The 14243-nt window shown below is 45.0% G+C and overlaps 1 protein-coding gene across 1 annotated transcript in view; it reads right to left on the bottom strand.

Annotated features, from left to right (window-relative positions):
• Positions 1–14243, bottom strand: part of LOC124717355 (echinoderm microtubule-associated protein-like 2) — a 655376-nt gene that overhangs the window by 392048 nt on the left and 249085 nt on the right. The window contains exon 2 of the mRNA XM_047244186.1: positions 982–1071. Within this exon, the coding sequence (XP_047100142.1) occupies positions 982–1036 (55 nt within the window). The 5' untranslated portion in view covers positions 1037–1071. The remainder of the gene's footprint in view (positions 1–981; positions 1072–14243) is intronic.

Below are 14243 nucleotides of genomic sequence, written 5' to 3' on the forward strand. Positions count from 1 at the left end.
CTGACAAACGGCCGGGAGAGTGATGTGATGAGCACATGCCCCTCCAATCCGCATCCAGTGACGCCCGTGGGCTGTGGATGACACGGCGGTCGGTCGGTGCCGTTGAGGCTTCATGGCCTGTTCGGGAGGAGGTCTAGTACACTGCATCTACTCAGGTATGAAGGAAGTCAACACTGACCGAAAGTAATAACTTGATTAACATTTGTGGGTCGTAGGTAGATTTGCAATGAAATAAATATTGCCTGGGTCGATGGAATACCTACATGAAACATATTCGCAGTTGCGAAAGTGGATAACCATCAGCTGTATAATTGAATGCGACAGAAAAAATTTGTGCTGGACCGGGACTCGAACCCGAATTTCCTGCTTTCTTCATCCAAGCACGACTCACGGCCAAACCCAAATTTCCTTATGCCATTACCCATTGCCTGCAACCTATACTAATATATCCATTATGTATGTTTCCATACAGTGCAAACATTTTAATTGAAAATCGTTTACCTGTGGTCAGCAAATAAATACGAAATTGCAGTGCCTTCCTTTGGACATGGCTTTATGGTACATGGAACAGAGCTGACGTTCGTGATAACTGGACGATAACTAGCTTCCATGGAAACTGGACTAGACATGGTTTCCAAGGCAAGTGGATTAGCCCTGGCCTCCATGGAAACTGGACTAGACATGGTTTCCAAGGCAAGTGGACTAGCCCTGGTCTCAATCGAAACTGGACTAGACATGGTTTCCAAGGCAAGTGGTGTAGACGTGGCCTCCACGGAAACTGGACTAGACATGGGTTCCAAGGAAAGTGGACTAGTCCTGGCCTCCACAGAAACTGGACTACACATGGCTTCCAAGACAATTGGAGAAGCCCTGTCTTCCACGGAATCTGGGGTAGATATGGTCTCCGAGGGAACTGGACTAGCCCAGGCTATGATGTGAAATGGACTGAAGCAGCCTCCCACGGGAGCAGGACGGACTTACCAGAGGTTGTGGCAGCGCTCCCAGTCGCGGAGCCATGGCGACCGTTGATTCTCATGGGGTCCACCTTGAACGCCGTCTTACGCCTCGCTCCTGCAACCAAACATACACATACAGTTACTTCATATGTCCTTCCCCTTACTAATGCTTTATGCTTCTTGTTTGCAATAGAGTAACGACATATATAGAAGTTCAAATGTACGAAAGCTACGTCCACTAGGACAAGCTCGAGGATTTGCCGAGCCCTCATTCGGGTGTGGCTCACTGTGGAAACAGTCATTCTTGTTTTGTCCATCTGCAAAGAAGTAGATCTTAAGTTTAGAAATTATCGTCTGTAAATTTTATTCTTCTTTGATTTTATGTATTTCTCAAATTTCAAACATTCTAAATTCATTTTATTCTTTCTATTAACAATATATACAAAAAAGGAATAATAAACAGAGGAAGGTTAGTGGCACACCGTGCAAGAAATCTGGTCCGCCTCCACGTGGCTAGGGACGGGCAACGGTGTGAGAACTTCTATGATCATCTAAAAGTTCTCACACCGGCTAAGAGACCATGAGTGCCACTAACGCTACATATTGTAGTAGCAGTATAATCCACCATAGCTACTAGACGGTGGCTTTCTCTGTAAGTTAAATGAAAAAAAAAAAAAATCCTTCCCCGCCAGTGTGTGTCAATAGACACGCACGAATGGTAGGTGGACAGTGACTCACATGTTCAGTGAAAAATAAACTGTTAGGACACACTAAAATGTCAAAGTATACTAATAAGGACATAAATCTCTACACAGGATGATTCTTATTAACTCCGAAGCGACTTAGATGACACTGAGGCAAGTAATTCAATATGAGACACATAAGGTCGCAAATGTCGGGAAATACCCCAAAAGTGGATGACAAATGTTGAACATATGACGTCGCCAGATGACTTACGTTGCCACACACGCAGTGGTTGATCCTATCTGTCTGTCGCACCTACATCTACATCTAAATCTACATGGATACTCTGCAAATCACATTTAAGTGCCTGGCAGAGGGTTCATCGAAACACCTTCACAATTCTCTATTATTCCAATCTCGTATAGCGCACGGGGTGAATGAACACCTATGTCTTTTCGTACGAGTTCTGATTTCCCTTATTTTATCTTGGTGACCGTTCCTCCCTATGTAAGTCGGTGTCAACCAAATATTTTCGCATTCGGAGGAGAAAGTTGATGATTGAAATTTCGTGAGAAGATTCCGTCGCAACGAAAAACGCCTTTCTTTTAATGATGTCCATCCCAAATCCTGTATCATTTCTGTGACACTCTCTCCCATATTTCGCGATAATACAAAACGTACTGCCTTTCTCTGACCTTTTTCTATGTACTCAGTCAGCCCTATCTGATAAGGATCCCACACCGCGCAACAGTATTCTAAAAGTGGACGGACAAGCGTGGTGTAGGCAGTCTCCTTAGTAGGTCTGTTACATTTTGTAAGTGTCCTGCCAATAAAACGCAGTCTTTGGTTAGCCTTCCCCACAACATGTTCTGTGTATTCCTTCCAATTTAAATTGTTCGTAATTGTAATACGTAGGTATTTAGTTGAATTTACGGCTTTTAGATTAGACTGATTTATCGTGTAACCGAAGTTTCCTTTTAGCACTATCGTGGATGACCTCACACTTTTCGTTATTTAAGGTCAACTGCCACATTTCGCACCATTCCGATATTTCTTCTAAATCGTTTTGCAGTTTGTTTTGATGTTCTGATGACTTTATTAGTCGATAAACGACGGCGTCATCTGCAAACAACCGAAGACGGCTGCTCAGATTGTCTCCCAAATCGTTTATATAGATAAGGAGCAGCATAGGGCCTATAAATCAACCTTGGGGAACGCTAGAAATCACTTCTGTTTTACTCGATGACTTTCCGTCAGTTACAACGAACTGTGACCTCTCTGACAGGAAATCACAGATGGAAACCACTGGGAAAATCCGGTAAAGCTTTGCACAGATGTGTTGGGCAGTGTCTCTAGTAAGCCCGTCGATCGTGTGGCGTCGCTCCTTTAAGTTTTGAGTGAACAGTGAGCACGTAAAGATGTGTAGGGAATAGCGTCTCCCGCCAAGTATGAGGGCCTGGTTAGAGATTTCGCCTGCGTCATGCAGCCCACATAACACAACTGTCTAGCAGTTCCTTCTTCGTGCCAATTCTCGGCCGCACAGTGCAGGGGCAATGAAGACGCTCCTGCAGTGTTCCCGATGAGAAGTGTCTTATCACCCACAATACAGTCCGTAATTGGCTCCCCATCTCCGCTCACAGGAACCGCTGGCTAAGAAGACAAAATTTTTCCACAGACAACGAGCTGCAGACCAGTGCAGATAACTGGCCGAAAGCACAGGCGGCTGCTTTCTATGACGAGGATATTGGAAAGTTGATACAACACTACGACAACACTCGAAGTTGGAGCGGCGACTATGTAGAGAAATAGATGGAAGGTGTACCTAGCTGTTGCAAATAAAATGTTTTTGGTTTTCACTGTGGCTTCCATATCGCGACCGATCGGAACTTACTCTCTGGACAATCCTCGTATTTGGGTTGATGTTAGTCAAGAATGCCTTTAAAGCGACAATGACGCCATCATCAACACCTCACTGAGATTGAACAAGATTGTGTAATAGGGCAACGAGAACCTGGATGTTCCTTGTCCGATATTGCGGAATAATTTGGCAAGCATATAGCCACTACACGTGGTTGATGATATCATCCGAAATGGTGCTAAACGCATTCACTGAAAATTATTTCGAGCCGCTAGTTCATGAGCCCACGCGAATAGCAGACGGTTGTGAAAACACACTTGGCCTCTTAGCAACAGGCCGGCCGCTGGTGACCGAGCGGTTCTAGGCGCTTCAGTCTGGAACCGCGCGACCGCTACGGTCGCAGGTTCGAATCCTGCCTCGGGCATGGATGTGTGTGATGTCCTTAGGTTAGTTAGGTTTAAGTAGTTCTAAGTTCTAGGGGACTGATGACCTCAGATGTTAAGTCCCATAGTGCTCAGAGCCATTTCTTAGCAACAAATAATCGTGAGTTAATTACGAGCATCAAAACGGATTCAGGGAGTAGTGAAAACAGAGTTGTCGTAGCGCGATTGAACACTGCAATCACCAAATCCTCGAAAAATGAGCGAAAAATATACCTATTCAAAAAAGCAGATAAAAATTCACTTGGCGCCTCCCTAAGAGACAATCTCCACTCATTTCAAACTAATAATATAAGTGTAGATCAGATGTGGCTTAAATTAAAATTTATACCAAATAAATTAACAAACGACGGAGCTGATTATCCTTGGTACACAAAACGGGTTAGAACACTGTTGCAGAAACAACGAAACAAACATGCCAAATTTAAACAGACGCAAAATCCCCAAGATTGGCTATCTTTTACAGAAGCTCGAAATTTAGCACGGACCCTCAATGCGAGATGCCTATAACAGTTTCCACAACGAAAATTTGTCTCGAAACCTGGAAGAAAATCCAAAGAGATTCTGGTCGTATGTGAAGTATGTTAGTGGCAAGAAACAATCAATGCCTTCTCTGCGCGATAGCAATGGAGATACTTTCGAAGACAGTGCTGCCAAACCAGGGTTACTAAACACAGGCTTCCGAAATGCCTTCACAAAAGAAGACGAAGAAACTATTCCAGAACTCGGATCGAGAACAGCTGCCAACATGAGCAACGTAGAAGTAAATACCCTCGGAGTAGTGAAGCAACATAAATCACTTAATAAAAGCAAGACTTCAGTTCCAGACTGTATACCAATTAGGTTCCTTTCGGAGTATGTTGATGCAGTAGCTCTATACTTAACAACCATATACAACCTTTCGCTCGCCGAGAGATCCGTACCCAAAGACTGGAACGTTGCACAGCTCACACCAATATTGGAGAAAGGTAGTAGGAGTAATCCACTAAATTACAGGCCCATATCGTTAACGTCGATATGCATCAGGATTTTAGAACGCATATTGTGTTCGAACATTATGAATTACCTCGAAGAAAACGGTCTGTTGACACACAGTCAACATGAGTTTAGAAAACAACGTTCCTGTGAAACGCAACTAGCTCTTTATTCACATGAAGTTTTGAGTGCTATGAACAAAGGATTTCAGATCGATTCCGTATTTCTGGATTTCCGGAAGGCTTTTGACTTTGTACCACACAAGCGTCTCGTAGTGAAATTGCGTGATTATGGAATATCGTCTCAGTTATGTGACTGGATTTGTGATTTCCTGTCAGAGAGGTCACAGTTCGTAGTAATTGACGGAAAGTCATCGAGTAAAACAGAAGTGATTTCTGGCGTTCCCCAAGGTAGAGTTATAGGCCCTATGCTGTTCCTTATCTACATTAACGATTTTGGAGACAATCTGAGCAGTCGTCTTCGGTTGTTTGCAGATGACGCTGTCGTTTATCGACTAATAAAGTCATCATAAGACCAAAACAAACTGCAAAACGATTTAGAAAAGATATCTGAATGGTGCGAAAATGGCAGTTGACCCTAAATAACTAAAAGTGTGAGGTCATCCACATGAGTGCTAAAAGTAACTCGTTAAACTTCGGTTACACGATAAATCAGTCTAATCTAAAAGCCGTAAATTCAACTAAATACCTAGGTATTACAATTACGGACAACTTAAATTGGAAGGAATACATAGAAAATGTTGTGGGGAAGGCTAATCAAAGTCTGCGTTTTATTGTCAGGACACTTAGAAAATGTAAGAAACCTACTAAGGAGACTGCCTACACTACGCTTGTCCATCTTTTAGAATACTGCTAGGCGGTGTGGGATCCTTACCAGGTAGGACCGACGGAGTACATAGAAAAAGTTCAAAGAAAGGCAGCACGTTTTGTATTATCGCGAAATATGAGAGAGAGTGTCACAGAAATGATACAGGATTTGGGATGCACATCATTAAGAGAAAGGAATTTTTCGTTGCGACGGAATCTTCTCACGAAATTCCAATCACCAACCTTCTCTGAATGCGAAAATATTTTGTTGACACCGACCTACATAGGGCGGAACGATCACCAAGATAAAATGAAGGAAATCAGAGCTCGTACGGAAAGATATAGGTGTTCATTCACCCCGCGCGCTATACGAGATTGGAATAATAGAGAATTGTGAAGGTGTTTCGATGAACCCTCTGCCAGGCACTTAAATGTGATTTGCAGAGTATCCTTGTAGATGTAGATGTAGATTGCTGATCTCGGGAATGGTCGATCGCAAGGAGACCGGGCTCCGGACGGCCACATCGCACTACCGAAGGGAAAACCATGGTGTTCGGCACATGGCTCGTGTGTAACAACCGCGTCTGCAGCAGCAATTTGAGCAGCAGTTGGAACCACAGTGAATTGTTACAAGAACAGCTCCGAACCAAACGACCTGTAGCTACCATTCCACTGACCCAAAACCATCGCCGTTGGCAAATTCAGTGGTGACAAACGGGAGATCACTGGAGGGCAGCCGGCCGAAGTGGCCATGCGGTTAAAGGCGCTGCAGTCTGGAACCGCAAGACCGCTACGGTCGCAGGTTCGATTCCTGCTTCGGGCATGGATGTGTGTGATGTCCTTAGGTTAGTTATGTTTAAGTAGTTCTAAGTTCTAGGGGACTGATGACCACAGCTGTTAAGTCCCATTGTGCTCAGAGCCATTTGAACCATTTGAACCATGATGGTCGCATCCGTGTTTGGCGACATCGCGGTGAACGCACATTGGAAGCGTGTATTCGTCATCGCCATACTGGCATATTATCCGGCGTGATGGTATGGGGTGCCATTGGTTACACGTCTCGGTCACCTCTTATTCGCTTTGACGGCACTGTGAACATTCTTCAGATCTCTCACCAATTGAAAACGTCTCTGGTCATTGGTGGCCGAGCAACTGGCTCGTCACAATACGCCAGTCACTACTCTTGATGAACTGTGGTATCGTGTTGAAGCTGCAGTGGGCAGCTGTACCTGTACACGCCATCCAAGCTGAGTTTGACTCAATGCCCAGGCGTATCAAGGCCGTTATTACGGCCAGAGGTCGTTGTTCTGGGTACTGATTTCTCAGGATCTATGCACACAAATTGCGTGAAAATGTAATCACGTGTCAGTTCTGGTATAATATATTTGTCCAATGAATACCTGTTTATCATCTGCATTGGTGTAGCAATTTTTATTGGCCAGTAGTGTATGTACCTACATCTTGTTGCATTTGTAGTGGGTTTATTTTCCCATGACTTTTCAAGATGCCTGGCGCTCCATCATTCTTTACATTTATTTACGTGACGCAAACGTTGTTTCTTTACTAACAGTGTAGCAGAAAATTGCGGAGATAATTCAGAAGACAGCTATTGTAAAGAAACAGTGTTGACGACGCGTAAGTAAATATAAACATCTGAGGATGGCCTAAACATAAAATGAATGTACTCTCAAAACCGCATCCTTTGAGGCATAATTCGCTGGCGTGGCGCGACGGGAAAGGGTTGCTATTCGTTACAAAGGGCAACGCCACGGACATAGTTTCGAGTTCATGCTCTAGGAGCGCTGCTGTCGATCGTGAGTGAGTGTGTGAATCAGGCCCAAGGATCACAGATGGCCGCCCATTCCTGCTGTAGCAGTTATCTCTACGTATGGTCCTAGTTAAATCGAGCTACGAGAGTGGTTTGGTAAGTCTGGTAGAAAAGCAAGAAGAAATGTTTCAAATGGTTCAAATGGCTCTGAGCACTATGGGACTTAACATCTATGGTCATCAGTCCCCCAGAACTTAGAACTACTTAAACCTAACTAACCTAAGGACATCACACAACACCCAGCCATCACGAGGCAGAGAAAATCCCTGACCCCGCCGGGAATCGAACCCGGGAACCCGGGCGTGGGAAGCGAGAACGCTACCGCACGACCACGAGATGCGGGCGAAGAAATGTTTGTTTCCTAAACAGCTCACCTTACTTCTCAATAGAGTCACCTTTGAGGGATATACAACTGGTCTCGCAATCCTCCAGCTTTTTCATCCCATCGAAAAAATACGTTCTGTCAAACTCTGCAATTACCACTTTCTTATTTGATTTAAATTTCTGTCAGCACGCCAAAGTTTCAAGTTCGGGAACAGGAAGAAATCACTTATGGTTAAGTATGGTAAGTATAGTTGATGAGGAACCAATCCAAAGCCCAATTCATGCACTTTCACCATTGCTGGTGCACATCCTGGTGAAGGAGCACTTCCATGCGTGACATCTTTGGTCTTTTTTCAGGGAATGCAAGTTTCAAGCGATTCAACAGTGAAGTATAATAGGGCCATGTTATGATCCTGCCTTTTTCCAAGTAATCTATGAGGATTATTCCTTGGAAAAAAAAACAGGTGGCATCACTTTACCAGCTGACAAAACGGTTTTTGCCGTCTACAGTGCAAAATCACCAGCCTTTGTTCATTGTTTCGATCGCCGTTTAAACTCTGCTGTTTAATGACGGATCCATATTTCATCAACAACCACAAATAGGCGCAAAAAGTCTTGCGGTTGCGACTAAACATCGGCAGACATTGTGCTGAAATGCTGAGCCAGATGCGCCTTTGGTCAACTGTGCCGGCCGCTGTGACCGAGCGGCCCTAGGCGCTTCAGTCCGGAACCGCGCTGCTGCTACGGTCGCAGGTTCGAATCCCGCCTCGGGCAGGGATGTGTTTGATGTCCTTAGGTTAGTTAGGTTTAAGTAGTTCTAAGTCTAGGGGACTGAAAACCTCAGACGTTAAGTCCCATAGTGCTCAGAGTCATTTGAACCATTTTTTGGTCAACTGCGGGCAACCGCGGCAACCACCTCGCACACAGCTTCTTCATAGCCAATTATCCGTGCAGGATATTTTTACACTCGCTCAGTTGAGATGCCTATTGTCTTAGCAATCTAGAATATTTATTCGGCCCACTACCATACCACGGGTATTGTCAATGGCTCCGATTCGTCATCGATGCCTGTCTGACCACGTTTAAATTCTTTAATCCAAACATAAATGGTCTTCAAAGATGGTGCAGAATCCACGTGAACTCCATTCAATTGTGTTTTGATTTGTGTGATAGTCCAACCTTTCATATGTAAATGTTCAATAACACCACTTCAGACAGCTGTCAACAATGAACTGTACGCTGTACAGTGGAGGATTGCCGGAGCGTGCTTCGTCTTCGGCGCTTGTCCGCCACGTGTAAGCTCATTAATCGAAAAGTCCGAGGCCGATGGTGCAGTTTCTGCGCCCTCAACTGCATCTCCATTTCTGTTCCAACCTTTCAAATGAAAATGTTTCACAACAGCACGAAACTCTGTTTTCTCCATTGTTCAGACGCAGGCGACACACTGACCAACTAAGATACACTCATGCTTATAAATTAAGGATAATGCAGATACATGGCTAAACAACACTATGGTGGTCGGTTTGCGGGTTTAAATCACCTCGCGGTATGACTATGCGGTGCATTTGACCTGCGGTCGTCGCACGGTGGCGCTGGCAGCAGTCCACATACGCAGAGGTCTGTTGGTGCGTGTCAGAGCACGGTGCAGCGAGTAAGTGTGCAGACGTTTTCTGACGTGCTAATGGTGACTGTATGTTGAAAATGGCTCAAAGAACACATAGTGATGACATTGTGAAGGGTAGAATAGTGGGGCGACTGGAGGCTGGTCAAGCACAGCAGGTCGTAGCACGGGTCCTCCGTGTGCCACAAAGTGTGATCTCAAGATTATGGCAACGATTCCAGCAGACAGGAAACGTGTCCAGGCGCTATAGTACAGGACGTCCACAGTGTACAACACCACAAGAAGACCGATATCTCACCATCAGAGCCTGCAGACGGCCACGGAGTACTGCAGGTAGCCTTGCTCGGGACCTTACCGCAGCCACTGGAACAGTTGTCTCCAGACATACAGTCTACAGACGACTGAAAAGACATGGTTTATTCGCCTGGAGATCTGCATGGTGCATTCCACTGACCCCTGGTCACAGGAGAGCCTGTAAAGCATTGTGTCAAGAACACAGTACATGGTCATTTGAACAGTGGTCCCAGGTTATGTTCACGGATGAGTCCAGGTACAGTCTGAATAGTGATTATCGCCGGGTTTTCATCTGGCGTGAACCAGATACCAATCCCTTAATGTCCTTGAAAGGGACCTGTATGGAGGTCGTGGTTTGATGGTGTGAGGGGGGATTATGATTGGTGCACGTACACCCCTCCATGTCTTTGACAGAGGAACTTTAACATGTCAGCTGTATCGGGACGTCATTTTGCACCAGTATGTCCGCATTTTCAGGGGTGCAGTGGGACCCAACTTCCTCCTGATGGATCATAACGCACGGCCCCACCGAGCTGCCATCGTGGAGGAGTACCTTGAAACAGAAGATGTCAGGTGAATGGAGTGGCCTGCCTGTTCTCCAGACCTAAACCCCATCGAGCACGTCTGGGATGCTCTCGGTCGACGTCTTCAAACCGCTAGGACACTTCAAGTGCTTCGAGAAAATGGTTCAAATGGCGCTGAGCGCTATGGGACTTAATTTCTGAGGTCATCAGCCCTCTAGAACTTAGAAGTGCTTAAACCTAACTAACCTAAGGACATCACACACATCCATGCCCGAGGCAGGATTTGAACCTGCGACCGTAGCGGTCGCGCGTTTCCAGACTGTAGCGCCTAGAACCGCTCGGCCACACCGGCCGGCCAGTTCTCCGACAGGCACTGGTGCAAGAATGGGAGGCTATACCCTAGCCGCTTCTCGACCACCTGATCCAGAGTATGCCAACCCGTTGTGCGGCCTGTGTATGTGTGCACAGTGATCATATCCCATATTGATGTCGGGGCACATGCGGAGGAAACAGTGGCGTTTTGTAGCACATGTGTTTCGGGACGTTTTTTCAACTTATCACCAATACCGTAGACTTACAGATCTGTGTATTGTGTGTTCCCTATGTGCCTGTGCTATTAGCGCCAGTTTTGTCACGTTGTGTGGCACCACATTCTGCAATTATGCTTAATTTATGAGCATGAGTGTAGTTGGTGTAACGGGACGCGAAATTAAAGCGTCACCCATCCACAAGGAGCAGCTCAGTTTGCATGTAAATATAAGTTTAATTTAGTGTTTTGTTTATGTATTTGTAATATTTTGTTATGTTTGTAAAATATTTAAAGTTTTGCATTTTTGTTTTGTATGTTTCATGTTTGGAGAGAGCAGCGCAACTCGCGGAAACAGCATCTTCACTGCCGGAACCAGAAAGAAAATTGCTGGCCAGTAGACGTCGCGGGTCAACGGCCAGAGAGCAGTAGAAGATGCTGTCACCGGGTTGTTGCGTCGAACCTCCAACATTCAAATAAATAAATATTTGTAATTTTCCATTGTAATGACGTCACAGAATGTTTAGTTCATGTTTATTTTGTTCAGTTCTGTTTTGTCGAGTCTGATGTTCACATCTGTATGTAGCATATACAAAGACAATAAAACAGTGTATGCTCTAAAGCTTAAATACGTGTTCGAGAATTAATTATGAAGAATTATATTGAGGAAGAATTATTACTGAATTTTTCCAAGATATTAATTTTCAGAAGAGTTTGATTTCGATTTCTGAATCTTAAAGGTTTTACAGTCTGATTTTAATATGGAAAAAATAAGATAACTTGCAAGAATATAATTTCCAAGAAGAAACAAACGACATATAAATTTCAAAAGTTTGCGCAAATCAGTTGGACTGAGTGACGTAATTTTGCACAAACGACTCAACTGAAGGTGTTTTAATTACAGTTTCGTTCAAGAATCTGTTATAGAGAAATTTAAAAGAATTTAAATAATTTTTGGAAGTGTTTTGTAAACGACGTACGTGACGAAGTCTGCACATGGTCATATTTCAAACAAAAATCACTGAGTCATACGCATCGTTACACTACATTGGCTACAGTGAATTGTACTCTGTTCATGGTTGTAGTTCTTTAAACGATCCTTCAAAAAATAAAGCTTACTAACCATGAGAGTGTAACAAAAACGCTCCTCGTATGCTGCTGGGCACTGACACACCAGGGTCAGGTTACTTTCCTCGTCGAGCTATGCGCACCAGTGAATTTGTGGTGGGGAACATCTCGTTGACGTGACGGGTCGCCAAGTCGACGTTCGGAAGGCCCACGACACCGCGGCCGCAGCGAAGGAGTTCGCCATATGCGTCCCGGTGCAGGTTGCGTGAGGCGCGGGTTGGTCCGAGGTCAGGTTTCCCGGGCGCCGTAAAACACTTGCAGAGCAGCCGAGCGGAGACAAAGGACGCCGGCCGGCAGCTGTCGCCTCCGCCCCCACACCGGGGCGCGGCCTCCGCCTCCTTCACTGGCCGTCGAGGCTGTTGGCAACACTCTGTCTGCCGCACAGTGATTCAGAACGGCCTAATCCCTGGCCAAAAGCCGAAAAGTAATAATTCCAAATTTTCCAGTTTTAGGTTTTTGGGGTAGCTGATTACGAATTTGATAACAAAATTATGAAACTCAAAATGGTGGACTTATTGTACGTAACGTAAAAATACACTACTGGCCATTAAAATTGCTACACCACGAAGATGACGTGCTACAGACGCGAAATTTAACCGACAAGAAGAAGATAATGTGATATGCAAATGATTCGTTTTTCAGAGCATTCACACAAGGTTGGCGCCGGTGGCGACACCTACAACGTGCTGACATGAGGGAAGTTTCCAACCGATTTCTCATACACAAACAGCAGTTGACCGGCGTAGCCTGGTGAAAGGTTGTTGTCATGCCTCGTGTAAGGAGGAGAAATGCGTACCATCACGTTTCCGTCTTTGATAAAAGTCGGATCGTAGCCTATCGCGATTGCGGTTTATCGTATCGCGAATTTTGCTGGTCGCGTTGGTCGAGATCCAATGACTGTTAGCGGAATATAGAATCGGTGGGTTCAGGAGGGTAATACGGAACGAAGTGCTGGATCACAACGGCCTCGCATCACTAGCAGTCGAGATGACACGCATCTTATCGGCATGGCTGTAACGGATCGGGCAGCCACGTCTCGATCCCTGAGTCAGCAGATGGGGACGTTTGCAAGACAACAACCATCTGCACGAACAGTTCGACGACGTTAGCAGCAGCATTGACTATCAACTCGGAGACCGTGGCTGCGGTTACCCTTGACGCTGCATCACAGACAGGAGCGCCTGCTATGGTGTACTCAACGACGAACCTGGGTGCACTTGTGGCAAAACGTCATTTTTTCGGATCAATTCAGGTTCTGTTCACAGCATCATGATGGTCGCATCCGTGTTTGGCGACATCGCTGTGAACGCACATTGGAAACGTGTATTCGTCATCGCCATACTGGCGTATCACCCGGCGTGATGGTATGGGGTGCCATTGGTTACACGTCTCGGTCACCTCTTGTTCACATTGACGGCACTTTGAACGGTGGACATTTCAGATGTGTTTTGACCCGTGCCTCTACCCTTCATTCGAGCCCTGCGAAACCCTACATTTCAGCAGAATAATGCACGACTGCTTGTTGCAGGTCCTGTACGGGCCTTTCTGGATACAGAAAATGTTCGAATGCTGCCCTGGCCAGCACATTCTCCAAATCTCTCACCAATTGAAAACGTGTGGTCAATGGTGGCCGGACAACTGGCTCATCACAATACGCCAGTCACTACTCTTGATGAACTGTGGTATCGTATTGAAGCTGCATGGGCAGCTGAACCTGTACACGCCATCCAAGCTCTGTTTGACTCAATGCCCAGGCGTATCAAGGCCGTTATTACGGCCAGAGGTGGTTGTTCTGGGTACTGATTTCTCAGGATCTATGCACTCAAACTGCGTGAAAATGTAATCTCATGTCATTTCTTGTATAATATATTTGTCGAATGAATACCCGTTTATCATCTGCATTTCTTCTTGGTGTAGCAATTTTAATGGCCAGTAGTGTATTATAAGCAATCCAATAGTCATGAACAATCGATTAAAAAACTATATTACTATGTTTTACAAATTGTGTTTATTATCCATTAATAATGTTTGAAATAATATTTGTAAACATATTTTGATATTTCTATAAAAATGGTCATTACGGTTGGAATTTTATTTGAAATCTTTATTCACAATGCTACAACGTTGCAATAATATACCGTCCTTATCTCCACAATACTTCAGAAAGAGACAGAAAACATCTATGAGAAACCCTTCATACCTGGGACCTTTCGAGCCTCAGGTATAGAAAGTTGAGGGGAGAATATGGCCATTAGTCA

This window comes from Schistocerca piceifrons, chromosome 9 (genome assembly GCF_021461385.2).
Source record: "Schistocerca piceifrons isolate TAMUIC-IGC-003096 chromosome 9, iqSchPice1.1, whole genome shotgun sequence".
NCBI lineage: Eukaryota > Metazoa > Arthropoda > Insecta > Orthoptera > Acrididae > Schistocerca > Schistocerca piceifrons.